An 18,873-nucleotide genomic window follows, 5' to 3' on the forward strand; every position below is an offset into this window, starting at 1 on the left:
CAGGGACTCCCCAGGTCCCTCTGAGGTGGGGGCAGTGGTTCCGGGATGCCTGCTGGGCTGAGTGCCTGGTTTGAGACCTGGCTAAGCTTTCTGCTAACGTGGGCCTTGGGAGGCAGCAGGGGGGCTCAAGTACTTGGATTTCCACCACACGGAGGAGACTGGGGGTGGAGCGCCAGGCTGTGTGCACACCTGGCCTGCCCGCCGCTGCCACCCAGACGGCCCTCTGGTTCGCCAGCTTCCGAAACACAAACACGCGACCACTACCCCCCACCCCGGCCACTGCCCGCTGGGCACTCGCGCTGCCTGGGTTTTCCTGTGGGGCCTCCTCCTGGTCTGCACCCCCCTCCGAGCTGCCTCCCCAGGTCAAGGCCCCACACCCAGCAGCCGCCTTGCTTGCCTGCCGCCCGGCCACAGAGGACGCTGGTGGCTCGGGCTGCTCAAGCACTCAGACTGTGTGTGGCCCTGGTGGCCCCTGGGGGGGGGGCAGCCTCGGGAGCCCCACCTTGGGCGCTGCTGAAGCCACTTCGATGTCCCTGCCAGCACCTCACATTTCTCGGACACACGGCCCCACAGAACCCGGGGACGGCGTTACTCCTGGTGCCCGATGCGGGCAGACTCCGGCTTTGGGCAGTTTCACCTGCATGGTAATGGCCTCTGGTCTTCCCACGGGGAGCCCCTGGCTGGCAGCCTCCCTGGGGGCTGTCCCTAGGCGAGGACGCCCAGGCAGGTGTGGGGAAGGGGATGTCTCATGGGGAAGCCAGCGGGTAACCAGCCAGTTGGGAGGGCAGGCCTGAGAGCAGTGACCGCCCCAGGCCCGCTCCCGGCCCCTCCTGGGAGCCAGTGGGCCCCGGGCTCATGGCCTCCTCTGTCTTCTGTGCGTCTTGGCCAGAGGCGACACCAGTGCTGCCGCCTGATGACAGCTGCCCACTTCCGGTCAGCCGCCAAGCGCCCCGGGACAAGGGGACGGCAGGGTCTCGTGTGGCAGCCAGGGCCCAGCGGCTCCTGAGGCGGAGCAGAGCGCGCTGGCCTGAGCCCCCACCCCGGCCTGGGTGCCACCCTCTCCTCCCACCTCACACGCCACGCCGGGCGCTTTGCTCTGGCGGACACGCGGGGCAGGGCAGGGCCCGTGGTAAAACAAAGGCACACTTTATTACGGTACAAACAGGCCACTCTCCCGGGGACACGCTGGCCTCTGCTTGGCCAGGGGCGGGGCAGTGCCCCCAGCAGGTCCAGGACGGGAGGTGGACCCGTGTCCAGTTCTGCTCCCAGGACCACTTTGCTTCAAAAATGAACCACCGCCAGGCCCAGCTCGCCCCTCCCCTCCCTGGAAAGTTTGGAAGCAGCTCCCACCCCCTGGGGAGTCAGGTGCACCACACCCTGCCCGCCCCCTTCAGTTTCAGAAACCAGATTCGACAGGAACAGGTTCATGCCTTCTGTGACCTCAGCACTAACAAAACCCACACTTGGCCTCCTGGACCTCACTTGGAGCTCACCCAAGCGCTCCAGGAAGCACCTGTCAGCTGACGGCATTTCCTGGCTGCCCACTGTCCGGCGCTGCCGCCCACACTCGTCCTGCCTCCCCACCAGGGCGTCCCAGCACCCCAGACACGGCAGGGACCGGAGGCCACTGGGCCAGCGGGGCCCGAGGGCCGACTTTCCAGGGGACAGGCCTGTCCTTGCAGACAGGAAGTGAGCGGCTTGGGCAGTAAGGCTGTGCCAGGGTACCTGTCCCACAGAGCCTGGGACGCGTGCACGGATACACCGACAGGGAGACGAGAAAAAACCGGCCTGGCCCTCCCGGTTCAACAGTTCCCAGAGGCTTCCTCCTGGGGAACCCTGCCTGCGGGTACCGGGTCATGTGGTGCAGGACCCCTCCCTAACACCTGGCCCCCTGCCCCCACTGTCCTGGTGTCAGGAACAGAGCTGTTGGCCGAGCTGGGGGCTCTGCACAGGGCCTGGGGCAGAGCTTAGCCAGGGGGACCCTGCCGCCGTCCTGCAGAGGGCGTGAGGCGGGCCGATGGCTCAGGAGAGCAGGGAGGAGGGGCAGTGCCCCGGGGAGGGGGCAGCGAGTGCCTAGAGGAGGCGGGTGACGTGGCAGTTGCTGGGTTGGTCCAGAAACAAGGTGCTGAAGACGTCGTTGAAGAAGCTGGGGTGGTACCTGCAGGCCCGCTCGCAGTCGGGGTTGAAGTTCACCTCCAGGATCTGTGGCTGCATCACCCGCCGCCCTACGGGCAAGGCACAGAGCTGGCTGAGGGCCGGGCGGGGCCCCAACTCCCACCAGGGATGGAGCTGCCCAAGCCCCGAGGACGACACAGCTTGGATGCTCACTGCAGGGGCGGGGCCCAGCCCAGGGTGGGCTTGGATGCAGAGGGCCCACCAGGGCTGCACAGGGGCTCCCGCCACCCACCCACCCCTGCCCTCCTCAAGCCCAGGCCTGCAGGCAGACCGCAGCTGGCCCTGGGACGGGGGAGCCCCTCACCGTCTGGGCGGCTGTCCCACTTCAGCATGAGATCCACGGCGTACATGGCCCGGGAGGAGGGGTAGTCGCAGAGGCCCATGGGTGGGGGCTGGGCGCACGCCACCTGGAACAGCTCCCTGAGGGCCTGGAAGATGTCCGCCTGGGGACAGGAGGGTGCGGTCACGGCCGCTGGGCCCTGACGTGGGGATGAGGGCCCAGGGCAGCGGCCCAGGGTGGGCTTCTGCCCCGGTCTGAGCCCTGGCCCGATCGCCCGCTCCTCCGTCTGTGCCGCTCCCTCCTGCCCCCCGCCCCCCGCCGCTCAGGACCCACCTGGACGTCGCTCCAGGGGAACCCCGGGTACTGCTTCTCGAACTCGGGGATGAACTCCTCACAGTGCACCTGCAACAGCCACACGGGGCCACGCTGTGCCCGGGCCTCGTACCCACGGGGGAGCCAGGGGGTCGGGGCACTCGCTGTGGGGCTCCGGACACGAGGAACCTCCCTGAGCCCCCACGTCCTCCTGTGTGAGGCGGGAGGGCCCCCTGCCCAGCAAACTGCGCTCGCGGGCTGAGCCACCAATGCCAAGGGCGCGGGAGGCTGCCAGGCCCAGGTCTCCACACCAGGGCTCACTGCAGTGTGCCGGGCCCCTCCTGTGTCACCGCCCAGCACCGGCTCAGCTCAAGCCGAGGGGCAGCGAGAGCTCGGGGCCACGCCCGAGGGAGCCGGCAGGCGTCAGATTCGTCCCAGGGGACGAGCTGGGAGCGGCCCCTTCGGAACCCGAGTCCGCACAGGGCTCCTGGGGACGACACACGCGACACACAGGGACTCAGGACCCCAGGGACGGCTTCTCGCAACGCTCTGGAGACTGGCCACGAACCAGAGAAGGAACGGCCTGCCGTGCCGGCTCAGCGCCCACGGCGTGGCTCAGTGCCCCCCAGTGTTCCACGCCGCGTGGCCGCTGCACTTCACAGCAAGGAACCCACCGGCGGGGCACCCAGCTGAGGGGGCGCGGTAACTGACAGTTAGCCGAGGCCCCGAGTGTGCCAGGGGCCGGTCTGCAGTGTTTGGGAGACCCGCGACGCGTCTGGGAGTGCTGCTAGTGGGGCCCGGCCCACGGCCTCCGGGTGCCTGCGGCCACCTGTGCAGGTGCGTGGGCCGGCCAGCACCACTCCGGCAGCCTCCCCTGGGGGGGAGCCCCGCCCTGCCGCCCCTCCCTCAGCCATGCCCACTGCCCGTGGGTCAGGACGGGACGGACCCCGGGGGAAGAAGGGGGTCCCGCTCCTGGGCAGGGCCTGGCAGGGCCCCTCGGGCTCACAGGAAGGGAAGGGTGTGTGCCTGACTCGCTGTGGGACCTGGGGGCCGCCCTGCACCCTGCTCTCCCAGCAGAGCCAGTGGAGAGAGGGCGACCCGGCACAGGGCCCCGAGGCTGGCACTGGCGGCCTCAGGACACCAGGATGCAGACAGCAGCCCCATGTCCGGCCGTCTGTCTGGAGCGCGCGCCTCGGGCCCTGCAGGCCCTACCTGCTTGAGTACCACGTCCGGGCTGTAGTTCATGACCGTGAAGTGCTTCTCGTAGTCGTCCAGGTCGTCGAGCGCGAAGGGCCTGGAGGACAAGCGGACGCTGAGGTGCGGGGCTGGCCCGCACCGGCCCCCTTGACCGCAGGGTGCTGGGTGCGATGCCCCCTCAAAGCAGCGCGGGCACACAGCACAAACGGGGCGGAGCCAGCACCAGGGCGCTGAGGCCGGAGGGGAGGAATCTCCACCAGCCCCGGGCAGCCGGCCCACCAGGCTCCCAGAGGTGGCATCAGCACAGGCTTCCAGTCCCTGCCCCTCCGCCACTCGCGTGGGGATTTACCGTGAGGGGACGCCGCGGTGGCACGGGGGGGGGGTGGGGGGGTGGGGGGCTGGGCTGCAGGTAAAGCATCCCATAATCCCATATGGGTACCGGTTCGAGTACTGGCTGCCCCACTTCCCATCTAGCTGTGGCCTGGGAAAGCAGTGGAGGATGGCCCAAGTGCTTGGGCCCCTGCACCCATGTGGGAGACCTGGAAGAAGCTCCTGGCTCCGGATCAGCCCAGCTCTGGCTGTTGCGGCCATCTGGGGAGTGAACCAGCAGATGGAAGACCCCTCTCTCCCTCCCCCTGCCTTCCAAATAAAATATGAGGCTCTGACCACCACCAAGTGGGCTAAGCCCGGGCCAGGACCGCCGGCTCACGGAGTGCCAGGAAAGCCAGCCCTGCCGGTCCTTGCACAAGGCCACTGCCACACACGGGCCCTCCACCTTGGACCGGAACCTTCCTCTTCTCCCTAAAACCCCGTCCGGCGTACTGTGTAACCGGCAGCAGGAAACAGAGGAAGACAGACGCCATCCCCCGGCCCCTCCCCCCGTGGCCCCGCCCCGGCCGGCGCCCCCGTACCGGTTGGAGAAGCGCAGCCAGAACACGTCGTACACGAACAAGCGCAGGGGCTGCACGGCCCGCAGCAGCACCACATAGCGCACGTCGAACTTGACCTTCCCCACGTCCTCTCGCAGGAACAGGACGGGGCTCTCAATGTACTTGGACACTACCTGAGGACACAGGTGTGTGCTTGCTCGCCTGAGCCAGGACACAGGGCCCCCCCAGGGCCCTCCCAGCCCCGTGTCCCTCGCGGCTGGGTCAGAGCCCTCCTCTGCCTCTCAACCCGGCCGGGCGTGGCGAGTTCTTTACGTTTGTCTCCACTTTCACCGTGGAGGTGAAAAATCCCACCTGTTTTCAGGCTTTGCAGACCACGACCCTGACCTAGAGTTCTAGCTGCCCACGGCACAGCGCCCCACTGCAGAGGGCCCCTCCCACCCTGCAGGCCCCCACGCCGCCCAGCTGGCCCTCTCGGGGCGGGCCAGTGTGCAGGCAGTGTGTGGGGCCTGGAGGTCAGAGCCACCTAGCACAGCTCTGAGGGTCCCCCTGCTCGTACCCTGAGACACAGGGGACCCATCTGCAGGGCCCTGACTCCAGCCCCCGGCCTCTGGGCCCACCTTGGGGGTGCTCTCCCGCTGCCGGATGACACTGTGCAGGTTCTTGGTGATGTGGGTGTCCAGGCTGCGGGCCAGGTTCCAGGGCTTGCAGATCCAGTGGTTGTCTTCACCCCTGGGGGAGGGGAGGGGAGAGGAGGGGCTGGCTAGGCTGCAGAGGTCAGAGGGTGGGCCTCGGGGAGCAGGCGGAATGGTCAGAGCCGGGAGCCGGGTTGCGGAGGAAGGGGCCCCCAGCCCCAGCCCCGCGTCTGCAACCAGCAGGTGCTCAGCCCAGGAGCAGGCTGGGTGCAGGGTGAGCACAGGGCTGGGGGCCGCAGCAGGGTGAGGGGGTCTCTGGCTGCCGGGCTCCCTGCGCGTCACGCGTGCGTCTCACCGCCTCTCCCGCTGCTGGAAGTAGCTGACAAACTGGGGCAGCTCCGTGCGCAGGTTGAAGGTGCGGGGCAGCCAGGGCGGGCCCTCGGGGCCACCGGCGCGGCGCGCGATGGACGCCAGGCAGTCCTTGACCGTCAGCAGGTTCTCACAGGGAAACTGGTTCAGCAGCACGTGGGGCCGCTCCTGGCTGAGCTTCCTGCGGCGGGGGTGCAGCGGAGGCGCTCAGGGCCTGGCCGGGGCGGGGCGGGGCGCGGCGGGGGCGGGGCGGGCACAGAGGCCCCCTCACCTGTAGTCCTTGAAGTGGGAGAAGTTGTACAGGATGTCGGCGTCGGCCTCGCTCTGCGTGAAGGTGAAGCGGGGGTGGGACAGGTGGCTGAGGACCTGCTGCACGTCCGTGTAGACCCTGGGAAGAGAGGCCCAGGCTGGGCGGGCCCTGCCCCACTCTGGCCCGCCCCGTCCTGGAGCTGAGAGTCCCAGGGGCCGGTGCCCAGGGTCAGACCCCTCTCCTCTGCTTATCCGCTGGGTCGTGCCCGGCACCCCAGGCGCCCCCGCAGGCGCCCCCACCTGAGTTAGGAACAAGGAGAACGACTCGGGTGTTCAGTAAACGCCAGTGCCGTCTCCCCACAAGGAGTGAAACAGGATGGGCCGGCGCCACCCATCTCCCGCGGACACGGGAGGAGCCGGGCCTCCGGGACGCCCTCCTCACTCCCTCCGCTCCCAGAACTCGACTCCTGTCTGCTACGGTCGCAGCCGGGCCGCATGTGGCCAGGCCATGACCGACGTGTGCCAGGCCCCGCCCTGCGGCGTGTGCGGCAGCGAGGGGGAGGGGCTACGCACTTGAAGATGTGGTCGTCGGGACGTGCCGCCGGGGTGACGGGCAGCGGCAGCCGCTCCTTGTTTTCGTCCAGGATGGCCTAGGAGGGAGCAGGGGAGGACAGACCTCAGGGACCTGCCCACCTCCCCCGGGGCCACCCGCTGCCAGGACTCGCTCGGGCAGCGCACGGAGAGGCCTGTGTGAGAGATGGAGTCGGGACCCCGCCCCACGGGGGTGGCCTGAGCCGACACCTGCTGTTCCGAGTGCAAGTGCTGCCAGAGTGTGTCCCCCGGCCACGCCGACGGCTCACGCGGGAGCGCGGGCGCCCAGAGCCTCTGGCCTCCTGCGTTCGCCAGCCCGGAGCTCCCCAGGGGAGGATGCTGCCTGATCTACGTTCCGCGAGCCAGGCCTCAGGGCCAGGCCCAGCCTGCGCCCACGCCCCTCTCGCTCGGGCCAGCGCCCACCGCGCCGGTCCCCAGAAACCCCCCTCCCACTCGGACAGGCGAGCGCCGAGTCTTCGGCACCGTCAGGAAGCAGCAGAGGGGCCTCGCACACCCCGCCTCTGGCTAGCGCCGGGCGTTCACGCACTGCCGACACCACTTGGGGCAGCTCTGGAGCGGGTGAGCCCGTCCGATCCTGGGCGCGTGGAGGCAGGCCCTAGGTCTGCTCGGCAGGGCCATCACGGCCCCCGCGTTTCAGACCAGCTCCCCCTCTCCTGTGTGACCCTCAGCAAGTCACTTGACCTCTCTGGGTCTTGAAGTGAAGAGCCACAGAGCAGCTGTGAGGGAGACAGCGCGTGGGCCCCAGGTGTGCGCACAGGCTCCCTGGGCTGGTCCTGGGTGACAGGCAGCAGACAGGAGAGCACGGGGCAGGGGGCGGGGCTGGCCTCCTCAGGGACCCACGGGTCCTGGCTCCCTAACCAGCGGGGACCCAGGAGCTGCTCAGGAAGCACAGGGGGTCTGTCAGCGCCAGTGCCGGCGGCAGGTGCCGTGGGCGAGCACGCCACGCGGGCCCTCAGCACAGGAGGCGGCACCACGGGATGCAGGAGGGGGGCCAAGTCCTGCCTCAGCCACACCCCTCTCCCAGGACGAGCCGCGCCCCACCCCCACGCCCTCTGAAGCAAGGGTGGGGGCACCGGGCCATGCCCAGGCACGTCTGAGCGGCCACGGAACTCAGGATCGCCGGCAGGCTGGTTTTTCAGCTGATAGTTTCCACGCGGCCCTTGGCAGAGCAAACGCTCCCCACCCCTGCGGAGGGACCGGACGGCGCCCAGCACCAGGCACCCCGGGCTCTGGGGTCAGGACGGCGCCCAGCACCAGGCACCCCGGGCTCTGGGGTCAGGACGGCGCCCAGCACCAGGCACCCCGGGCTCTGGGGTCAGGACGGCGCCCAGCACCAGGCACCCCGGGCTCGGGGGTCAGGACGGCGCCCAGCACCAGGCACCCCGGGCTCGGGGGTCAGGACGGCGCCCAGCACCAGGCACCCCGGGCTCTGGGGTCAGGACGGCGCCCAGCACCAGGCACCCCGGGCTCTGGGGTCAGGACGGCGCCCAGCACCAGGCACCCCGGGCTCTGGGGTCAGGACGGCGCCCAGCACCAGGCACCCCGGGCTCTGGGGTCAGGACGGCGCCCAGCACCAGGCACCCCGGGCTCTGGGGTCAGGACGGCGCCCACGCCTGCGCTCTGGCCTCAGGGGCTCCTCCAGCACAGTGCCGCCTCCCAGAATCCACCAGAGGCCCGGGGCGCAGGCGGGGGCGGGGCCGCACCTGGTAGTAGTCGGCGGGCGGCTCGGGCGTGGAGGAGCTGAGGTCCAGCAGGTCGGCGGGGGCCCAGGGCAGCAGCCTGCACTTCCGGACCAGAGGGTCCGCCTCTCCGTAGGCAAAGTCCCGGGTGACCTCGTCTGTGCCGAGACAGGCGGCCGTGAGGGGAGGCGGGGCGGGGCCCGGGGCCGTCCCCCGCGGCGGGGGCCCCGACTCACCGCCGGTGTCCAGGTCCCGCAGGGGCCACAGCAGCGTGTAGGCCACCTGCTGGGGCATGTAGAAGAAGGGCGCGGTGGCAAAGCTGGGCACGTCCGCGTGCTGGATCCGCGAGCCAAACTCGTCCATGACGTACCACACCGGAACCTTCTCCTCGGCTGTCTGGGGGCAGGCATGGCGGCAGCCCCGTCACCCGTGCCCCGCCCCACCTCCCGGGGCCTCCGGACAGGGCCCTGGCGCTGCAGAGGCCGACACAGGCCCATACTGCCCGCTGACGGCCAGGGAGGGGAGGGCGCACGCGTGGCTGGGTTTGTGTGCAGGGAGGGGAGGGCCGTGGGGGCTGAGGGAGGCTGCAGGGGTGTGTGCACTCCGAGGGCGAGGGGGAGCGCGTGACAGGATGGCAAGGGTGGCTGAGTCCCCGGAGCCCAAGCCGAGAGGTCTGAGGGCTGCGGCCTGTCGAGCGCACTTCAGGGGGTCACCAGGTCCCCAGCACGGAGGGGCTTGCCCGGCCCCCATCCCCGCACCCCGCTCACCCCTGCCCGGCCCCCACCCCCGCACCCCGCTCACCCCTGCCCGGCCCCCATCCCCGCACCCCGCTCACCCCTGCCCGGCCCCCATCCCCGCACCCCGCTCACCCCTGCCCGGCCCCCATCCCCGCACCCCGCTCACCCCTGCCCGGCCCCCATCCCCGCACCCCGCTCACCCCTGCCCGGCCCCCATCCCCGCACCCCGCTCACCCCTGCCCGGACCCCATCCCTGCACCCTGCTCACCCCGCTCACCCCTGCCCGGCCCCCATCCCCGCACCCCGCTCACCCCTGCCCGGCCCCCATCCCCGCACCCTGCACCCCGATCACCCCTGCCCGGCCCCCATCCCTGCACCCCGCTCACCCCTGCCCGGCCCCCATCCCCGCACCCCGCTCACCCCTGCCCGGCCCCCATCCCCGCACCCTGCACCCCGATCACCCCTGCCCGGCCCCCACCCCCGCACCCCGCTCACCCCGTGCGACAGCTGGTAGGTCTGGTTGAACTTCCACATCTCCTCCAGCACCAAGTCCACGGTCTCGGGGCCGGGCAGCTCGCCGTGGAACTCCACGCCCATCAGGCTGGCCATGCGGTGCAGCAGCCCCGGCACCTGCTGCAGCTGCTGGCGGGCGTGCGGCACCCGGCACGTCCAGGCGTGGTCGATGAGGAAGATGCTGCGAGAGAGGCCGCCGCTGAGCTGCCGGGCACGGGGAGCGGCTGGGAGACCCACTGCCCCTGCGCAGCCGCGTCTCTGCGGCCACACCGCGGAGGCCCTCAGCAGGCCTCGACTTTCAATCTTCCGGGAGACAGCAGCCGGGGCCGCAGCGCCGCTCACCAGTGAGCCGCACCTGACACCCGGCGTGCCGACTGTCCAGCGGGCGTCGGCGACAAAGGCCACGCTGGCAGGTGGGCGTGCAGAGCCCGCACCGCACGCCCGGCACTTGCTGAAGGACCAAGGCCTCTTTGTCCCAGGCACACAAGCTCCGGTTTCCCGGGAACAACCCCGGTGGGCGAGGGTGGGGCACGGGGCGCCGTGCTGCAGGCCTAAGGTCAGGCCCGCCCCCGCCCCCCCTGCTGGACCAGGAGGGTGCAGACACACGGGGCCTGCTGGGAGAGGCCGTTCTCAGAACGAAGCGGAAGCGCCTGGGGTGCCTGCCAAGGACGCGGCCGCTCTCGCTGCGCTGGTCTCGGTTTTCTGGTTTGGTTGCCCGTCCTACTAAGGGCAGAGACCCTCCCGCCGCTGTGCCGAGCGCCGAGCACCGCGCGTGCAGGGTGGAGCAGGGCTGCGGCTCAGTCCAGCCAGGCTGCGTTCGGCACCCGCGCCCGTCACCAGCCGGGTGACCTCAGGCAGCCTTCCGGGTCCTCAGTCATCCGCCGGACGAGCAGTCTCAACGGCGGGCGGTGGGGGGGGGTCTCCCTCAGGACGCACCGGCCCAGCGCGCGGAGCCTGCCCCTACCTGTTGGGGTCAGCTGCCCGCAGCCCACTCTCACTGGTCACGATGACCTTGTAGCACAGCTCGCCGCCCGGGTTGGGCTGCTTCCTCCGCACCTCCCGGGCCGCCGCCGCCTCCTCCTCGTCCTCCGCTTCTTCCACCTGCATTATCCCGAACAACTCCCCGGCATCGAACACCTGGGGGCAGCGCGCAGGTCAGCCGGGGCTGGGAGACCCCACCCTCTCCCCTCCACCGCAGCCAGGGCGCCACCCCCAGGCCTCAACGCCAAACCGTTCAGGGGAGCAGCACTGGATCCACCCCCAACCTGTGCCATCACGCGTGCGCCTTGCCCCGTGACGGGCCGCATTCACCTCTGCTTTCCCGGGAAAGTGGGCCCCGAAGGCAGAGGGGGGCTGGGGGCGCTGGGCCGTGGTGGCCAGGACGTGCGCCCTGATCTCCCACTTGCCAGGGTCTCCCCGGCTCCCGGCAGCAGGGCCCGCGGGACGCAGCGTGGGGTGGAAGGCGAGGGCCTCGGTCCCGGCGCTTCTCTGGCACAGCCCCCCAGGGAGGCACGCTCGGCCCTTGCTCGCGTGACCGCCACACGCCCCAGCGCTGTGTGTGTCACGAGCCACCCGAGGGGGCCTCTGCAGATCGCGGAGCCGGGCTTCGTGCCTAGCCACTCACTCGTCTACAGCGGACCAGGAGCCGTGCAGGGCGCTGCAGGACTGGACGACGCGACCCACACAGGACCTCAGGGCAGGGCGGCCCACAGCGAGCGCCCGCCGGGCACCTGGGGCCCTCCTCGCCGGTCCCAGGGACCCAGCTCCCTCTGGGGAAGGGGGCGTCACCCTCTTCCAGGGCAGCCGCAGGCCTGGCACACACTCAACACAGGCCGGCTCCACCCGAAACTGCTCGATAAACACAGCAGGAAGCCAGCTACCCGGGGTGTGCCAGGCTGAGCTGCCCGCCGGCCGGGGCCAGGCCACTGGACAGCAGCAGGAAACCGCTCTGGGCCTGGCACTCTCCGAGGTGACCCCTGAGGGAAGGGGAGGCGTGAACAGGTGGCTGCGGGGTGGGGGTGGGAAGAACTCCAGGTACGGGACACAGCTGGGCACAGAAGCCCGGAGCAGGGTGGGCTGTGTGGGGGTGCAGCTGCCCGAGACGGGAGCCCAAGCGCTGTCTCAACGCCCACAGCAGCCCTGGGCGCCGCCCTCCCCTGCAGCTTAGGGATCAGAGAGGCTTAGCGAGCTTCTGCCCGGCACCCCAAATCCCCAGCCTCCACCCTGACCCTTGCTGGGGCAGCAGGGGCGGTGCAAGACGGGGTGGGGTGGGCTGGGGTGGGGGTGCAAGGAAACCCCTTCCCGTGGGCGGGGCTCGCTCTGCCTCCCCAGGCCGTGACTCAGCGCTGCCCTGGAGGCTTGGGAGGGTCAGGGAAAAACACTGGGCGGCGGGTCCCCGGAGGCTGCCCCCTGTGCCCTGGGCACCGCCACCCCTGCTCCCGGGAGCCACGTGTTCCTGTCTCATCACCCCTGCTGCCCGGATGGGTCGGGGCTGACAGGTGGGGCCGAGTTCCAGTGGGGCTCTGCGCGCCACTCAGCACACAGGGCCCCGGTTATGCCCCGAACACCCGGTCTCACACGCCCGGGGCCGGGCCAGCCCTGAACTGCGGCAGCGGCCAGCGCGGGTCATCCGGGCCACAGAACAGCCACCGCGTTACACGGCACAGGGAGAGCCAGGACCTGCGACCTAGGGTGCCCGGCCCAGCAGACAGGCAGGTGCACCCGGCTAGCGCCGCGCGCCCCGGACAGCGCCCCCGGCTCACACCGGGACAGGGGCCGCTGAGTCCCGTCCGGTTTCCCCGAGTCCCTCTCCGTGCCCCGGGGCCCCGGCGTTCCCGCCCGCACCGTGGGGGTGGGCGCAGCCCCGGGCGCGCGGGGCCACACGCACGGGTCCCAGGGGCCCCCCACGCCACGGAGCTCCGGACCCGGCTCGAGGGGACGCCCCGGTCGCCGGCCGCGCGCAGGAGCCCCCCCTATCACCCCGCGCCGCCCGCCCCCGGCGCCCCCTCCTCGCCCCGCGCCGCTGTCCGGCGTGGCCCCCCGCCCGCCCCCTCCTCGCCCCGCGCCGCTGTCCGGCGTTCCCGCCCCCGGCGCCCCCTCCTCGCCCCGCGCCGCTGTCCGGCGTGGCCCCCCGCCCCCGGCGCCCCCTCATCACCCCGCGCCGCTGTCCGGCGTGGCCCCCTGCCCGCCCCCTCCTCGCCCCGCGCCGCTGTCCGGCGTGGCCCCCGCCCGCCCCCTCCTCGCCCCGCGCCGCTGTCCGGCGTGGCCCCCGCCCGCCCCCTCCTCGCCCCGCGCCGCTGTCCGGCGTGGCCCCCGCCCGCCCCCTCCTCGCCCCGCGCCGCTGTCCGGCGTGGCCCCCGCCCGCCCCCTCCTCGCCCCGCGCCGCTGTCCGGCGTGGCCCCTCGCCCGCCCCCTCCTCGCCCCGCGCCGCTGTCCGGCTTGGCTCCTCGCCCCGCGCCGCTGTCCGGCTTGGCTCCTCGCCCCGCGCCGCTGTCCGGCATGGCCCCCTGCCCGCCTCCTCCTCGCCCCGCGCCGCTGTCCGGCGTTCCCGCCCCCGGCGCCCCCTTACTCCCCCGGGTCTCCGCACCTCGTGCTCCAACTTGTGCAGCAGGCGGCCCCAGTACCGCTCGGGGACCCCAGAGGCGCGCAGCGCGGGCCCGTGCAGCGCCGCGAACTCGTCCAGGGCCAGGGCCCGCGCACCCTCTCCCGGGCCCGGCTCGGCCTCCATGGCGCCTCCGCCAGCGCCGCCGCAGCGCCCGGGCCGGCCCTCCCGACGCCTGCAGCCCGCCAGCGCCGCCGCCCCGCCCCTGGCTCCCCGCGGCCCCGCCCACCTCCCCGCCCACCGCGCCCGGCGTGCGGACGGAGGGGGGCGGCGCGGTCGGGCGCCGTCTTCGCGCTGCCGCCCAGTACGCACGCGCGGCCTTTCTTTTTTCTCGCGGGTCCTGCGGGGCCCCAGGGGATGCCGGGAGCTCGGGGAGGCTGAGCCCCACGCGGTCGGAACCGGAAGAGACTGTGGGGACGCCGTCGCCCAGGCGCTGAAGTACTTCAGGTGCGGCACAGCCGTGGCCGTGTCAGTTCCCTCGCGTCTGAATTCGGAGCGCGAGTGTGCGCGATGAGACGGCGCTGTGGCACAGCGGGTAAAGCCGCCGCCTGCACGCCGGCGTCCTCTGTGGATGTGGGTTCGAGTCCCGGCTGCTCCACTTCGATCCAGCTCCCTGCTATGACCCTGCACCCACGTGGGAGACTGGAAGGCGCTCCTGGCTTCGGGCCGGACGTTGCGGCCATTTGGGGAGATCCCGATTCTCTCACTGTGCCTTTCAAATAAATGACTGCTGGGGGCGCAGGGGAAGCAGGGTGGCCCCGAAGGGCCGCGTTCGTAGAGAAAGGTCAGCCGGGTCCAGGGTCGGCGTCCCCAGAGCGGAGCAGGTGCACAGCTCCCACGTGAGGAGGCCGATGAGGGGGAGCTGTGTGACCGCCGCCTTCCCCGGGCCCGCCCACCTGCATACCGGGTCAGGGGGGGTCAGGGTGCCACCCCCGTCGTGCCATCTACGCCCCCTGCCTCGCCCCTGCCTGCTGCTGGAAGCCAGGTGACCGCAGGTGTCAGCGCCACCCCCACCCCGAGGGATTTGCTGCGCCGTGCCCCTGCCCCTGCCCTCTGCCCTCTCCCCGCTTCCTCTCGCCCTCTGTCACCTTTACTCTCGCTCACTGTTAAATAAATCCTGTTCCCGTTTGCACGCGGGTCCTCGTCTCTGGGAGGCGGGAACCTGCCCCGTCCCGCGGTGTGGGGATTGCCTCTGAGCCGGGCCCATCATTGGCTTTGCAGGTCCTTTTGTGAAAGTCTCACTTTTTACAAAGATTTTATTTTTATTTGAAAGAGTTGAAGAGAGAGGTAGAGGCAGAGAGAGAGAGGGAGAGGGAGAAAGAGAGGGAGAGAGAGGGGGAGAGGGAGGGAGAGGGGGAGAGAGGGAGGGAGAGGGGGAGAGAGAGGGAGGGAGAGAGAGAAGAGGGAGAGAGGGAGGTAGAGGCAGAGAGGGAGGGAGAGAGAGAAGAGGGAGAGAGAAGAGGGAGAGAGGGAGGTAGAGGCAGAGGGGGAGAGGGAGGAAGAGAGGGAGAGAGAGGGGGAGAGAGGGAGGGAGAGGGGGAGAGAGAAGGAGAGAGAGGAGAGAGTGAGAAAGAGGGGGAGAGAAGGAGAGAGAGGCAGAGAGGGAGGTAGAGGCAGAGAGGGAGGGAGAGAGGGAGGGAGAGAGAGAAGAGGGAGAGAGAGGGAGGTAGAGGCAGAGAGGGAGGGAGAGAGGGAGGGAGAGAGAGAAGAGGGAGAGAGAGGGAGGTAGAGGCAGAGAGGGAGGGAGAGAGAGAAGAGGTAGAGAGAGGGAGGTAGAGGCAGAGAGGGAGGGAGAGAGAGAAGAGGGAGAGAGGGAGGGAGAGGCAGAGAGGGAGGGAGAGAGAGAAGAGGGAGAGAGAGGGAGGTAGAGGCAGAGAGGGAGGGAGAGAGAGAAGAGGGAGAGAGGGGGAGGGAGAGAGAGGGAGGGAGAGAGAGGGAGGGAGAGAGGCCTTCCATCTGCTGGTTCACTCCCCGTTGGCCGCACCGCGGGAGCTGGGCCGATCAGGAGCCAGGAGCCAGGCTCAGGCACTGGGGCGTCCTCCGCTGCTCTCTCAGGCGCATTAGCAGGGAGCGGGATCGGAAGTGGAGCAGCCGGGACTCGAACTGGCGCCCTTGTGGGATGCCGGCGCTGCAGGCGGTGGCTCAGCTGCCGGGCTGGGCTCAGGTCCCGCACGGGGGCGTGTGTCTGTCTGTCTGTCTGTCTGACTTGCTTGGTTCTGTCTGCGTTTGTGGTTAAAGGTACGATGTGATCGCAGGAGACTACTTATGGCGTTGGTCTTTGGTGTCCCCACTGCCCAGCCCTGGCAGGCGGGCCTCCTGCCGGCGCGTGCGCGTGCTGGGAGTGGAGGCACCTGGGGGCAGGGTCGCGGTGCGGGAGTTACCAGTGCGCCGGCTTTCTCCCTTCTGCCGTCCCGCGGCGTCCTCTCTCTGAGCGGTCGGGTCCGGTGGATGTGTCTCAGCCTCTCCTGCCGGACGGCTGGCGAACGGCTCCAGGTGTGGACCCCGGCGTCCAGGACCGTCTGCATTTACTGTCTTGGTCTCAGAATGGACGGAGGTGGCAGTGGACGCCCCTTCCTTGCTTAGCCGCCTAACCTGGATGGGGGGGGGTGCGGCCACGGGGAGGGCTCAGACGTGGCCTGCCTGGATGTGGCCTTGGGCCGAGCCAGGATGGCGCACCTGCTCTGTCGGGAAGGCGGGATTGACCTCAGGTCCTGGGATGGGGGGAGTGAGTCGGGCCACACCCGCCCCACCCCCCAGGCACCTCTCCCCCTCCTCGAGCTGAGGCCCCGCCCACCCACTCCTCCCGCAGCCCTGCCGATGGCCACGCCTCTTTCTGGACAGGTGTCCCTTTGTGGCTTGTTTTGCTCGGGGCTCGTGCGAGCCGCTCCCTCTAACCCATGTCCCTCGCGTGGCCGGACCGCGTCCTGTGTCCCGACACTGGAGTTGTTCACTTTGGCTGCCCTGGCTGGGCTGGGTGCACGCGCACGGGTGCCCCTTTAGACCCTGAGGCCACCGAGGGCCTCGAGTCGGGACGTCCGCGTCCCTGAGGTCGCATTTTCTCCTGTCCAGGCGTGTGCTCGCAGGGTTTGCGCTTTCCCGGGGACTGGACCCCTGGAAGCTGAAGACGGCCGTGGGCTGGATTCCCGGAGAAACGCACACGCGACAAGCGTCTGATTCCCGGCTCCCGGTGGCCCGTGTCAGAGCGCGCGTGAGGAGCAGCACCGGGCTGAGCCGGGGACACGGGCTCCCTGCGGTCCCGCGAGGCTCCTGCCCGGCCCCTCTCCCGTCCCCGCGGCTCCTAAAGCCCTCTCCCCCCTCTTTCCAGCTGCCTCTCCCCGCGGCCGGGAGCTCTGACGAGGAAGCAGAGCGGCGTGGGGTTCGCCTCCTGTTTACCACGAAAGCGATGCTCACAGACGCGTAGTTACACGCACGCGGGGGCGCGGTGGACCACGCAGCTTGCACCCCGGACTGGAGGCAACAGAGGGTGGCGCGGTCGTGTTGCCGACCCCCACTTCTGCCGGGGGTGCGGTGGAGCCTGCCCCGGGAGGAGCCCGAGTCCTGGGCTCAGCCTCTGACTCCAGCACGGGGCCCTTCCTGCACCTCCCTGAGCTCTGGACGGAGAGACAAGATCCTGGGCGTGGGCCAGCCCTGTCGTCCCTCCCTCTGCCTGCCTCCCCTAACGTGCCTCAGCCTGTGCCGGGGGCGGGGGGGGGTGTCGGCAGGGGCATGGCTTGCCAGCTCCCACCTGGCCCGCGGGCCCCCCACTCTCCCCGCCCTTGTCCCCGATGAGTCTTTACTGCGTGTTGACAGTGAGGGACTGAAGCCAGCAGGCACCCCGCCGCCGGAGCTGGCCCGGCTGGCGCTCTAACGGTAAAGTTCAGGTTAAGCAAAGCTTGGCAGAGCCGCAGTCCTGCATGGGGATTGGATGGGCTTGGGTCGCTTCCCCACTCTGCAAACCAGTCTCGGCTTCCACATCTGAAGACTGGGTGGAGGGGGTGGAGCCCCGTGCCCACGCCTGGCACACAGCAGACAGGAGTGAATGCGGTTCGGCTCCCCCACCCTCCATTTCTCCTTCCTGGCTGAGATGCGGGGCACGCGGTCGGTCTCCCAGGGTCCGCCCAGCGGCCTCCAGGCCAGCAGGGGGCTGGAGCGTCCTCAGGGAAGCAGAGCTGTCGGGGGGGGGGGCGGTTGAGCATGGCTCCCCCCGTGGGTGCTCGTCTCAGAAGCAAGGCGGGCTGGGCGAGGTGACACCGGTTCTCCCTGGGCGGGGCGGGGCCCAGGCCCGCAGGGGCCGCGGGCGCTGCAGGAGCACAGGCAGCCACGCAGAACAGAGGGTTGGCTCTGTCATTCAAACGTCAGCTCGTCAGCCTCCGGCTCGAACCACGTGAGGCTGGCACTGCCGCCTTGGCCAGAAGGGTCTGTGTATCTTTGGTGGAGAAGGCGACCCTGGCAAGAAGAGGCAGTGTGCCAGGTTGGCCAGACTTTCCCAGCATGCAACAGGGGAGGGGGTAGAGAGAGTCCCTGGGAGAAAAGACGGGCACCTGCTTCCAGGGACCGACCGTGCTGGGGGGTCAGCGGTGAGTGTGGGGCCGGGGACTGCGTCCTGGGCAGGGCAGGGGGTCAGCCGTGACTGTGGGGCCTGGGCAGGAGGGTCAGGGGGTGAGTGTGGGCCGGGGACTGCGTCCCGGGCAGGGCAGGGGGGTCAGCCATGACCGTGGGGCCCGGGCAGTGCAGGGGGGTCCGCCGTGACTGGGCCCGAGGACTGTGTCCCGGGCAGTGCAGTGCACACAGTGGGCGCTCGGGAGGGTTTGCTACATGACCCGGCTCAGTCAGTATCTGCTGCGGGGCGCCGGGGCCCCGGAACTCCACGTGAGACGCCAGTGAGGCATCCGACGCGGCTCCCACAGGCGGCGGGGTGGGGGCTGGGGAAATTCTCCCTTAAGGCTTTCGTACTTGGCTCCTGCTGTCACGGCGTCTGGGGACTTTTGGGCCGTATTTCGATTCTACCTTATCTGTCCGTCCCAAACCAATGGACAGTAAGGGGACAGCCACGCCCTCTGCTTCAACGTGTTCAGTGGTCCAGTAAGGGAGACTCCCCGGGACCACCAGGGCCCCAGGCCTGAGGTCCGCGGGGGTCTCACGGGGGGCCCCCTAGTTCTCCAGTGGGGTTCAGGGCTTCGAGTCTCCCGGATGGCAGGAGGCAGCCGTGCCGGGAGGCCCGGATGGTGGCTGAGAGGGCAGTGGGTGGATCCAGGTTGCTGGCTCCCTCCTGCGGGGGACCAGGGCTACAGAGAAGGCCTGACGGGGAGCAGGACGAGGCCCTGTCCCGCTGTGCCTGGGGTCGCGGCAGGAGGGAGACGGGCAGGGGGTGGCAGCCGCCAGAGGCCACCCCCGGGAATCGCATAAAGGGCTCAGGGAGGCGTTCTGGTCACCTGTTTTTTGAGATTAAATTTAGTTGTAACCCCCCGCTAATTCTGTGCTAGCGTGACTGGGTTAGGGTAGGGAGACTCCGTCATCGCTGCTGGGGGTGCCCGTCAGGGGTTTCCAGAAGAGATAGCATCCAGAGACCCGGAACGGACGGCTCCCTCCTCCCCAGCGCGGGTGGCCGTGGCCAGGGTGCCGAGGGC

At 70.3% G+C, this 18,873-nt stretch overlaps 1 protein-coding gene across 1 annotated transcript; it reads right to left on the bottom strand.

Annotated features, from left to right (window-relative positions):
* Positions 1–1,130: 1,130 nt before the first annotated feature.
* TTLL12 (tubulin tyrosine ligase like 12) lies at positions 1,131–13,447 on the bottom strand. The gene is made up of 14 exons (XM_051829418.2): positions 13,232–13,447; positions 10,610–10,782; positions 9,628–9,826; positions 8,632–8,791; positions 8,420–8,553; positions 6,678–6,754; positions 6,127–6,243; positions 5,842–6,036; positions 5,472–5,583; positions 4,876–5,027; positions 3,980–4,061; positions 2,789–2,857; positions 2,480–2,618; positions 1,131–2,225 (listed from the first exon to the last, which is right to left on the bottom strand). Exons 1-14 carry the CDS (start codon positions 13,370–13,372, stop codon positions 2,074–2,076), a joined length of 1,902 nt encoding a protein of 633 aa, XP_051685378.1. The 5' UTR covers positions 13,373–13,447; the 3' UTR covers positions 1,131–2,073.
* Positions 13,448–18,873: the final 5,426 nt, after the last annotated feature.

Source organism: Oryctolagus cuniculus, chromosome 11, assembly GCF_964237555.1.
Source record: "Oryctolagus cuniculus chromosome 11, mOryCun1.1, whole genome shotgun sequence".
Lineage (NCBI taxonomy): Eukaryota > Metazoa > Chordata > Mammalia > Lagomorpha > Leporidae > Oryctolagus > Oryctolagus cuniculus.

Bases quoted from the DNA above. Each gene is read 5' to 3' on its own strand.
- TTLL12 (XM_051829418.2), bottom strand. From the start codon at position 13,372: ATGGAGGCCGAGCCGGGCCCGGGAGAGGGTGCGCGGGCCCTGGCCCTG. The intron at 6,244-6,677 runs GTGCGTAGCCCC...CTCTCTTCCCAG, and splicing joins CCCGACGACCACATCTTCAA to GGTCTACACGGACGTGCAGC. The intron at 2,858-3,979 runs GTAGGGCCTGCA...TGGCTGTTGCAG, and splicing joins CGGACGTGGTACTCAAGCAG to GTGCACTGTGAGGAGTTCAT.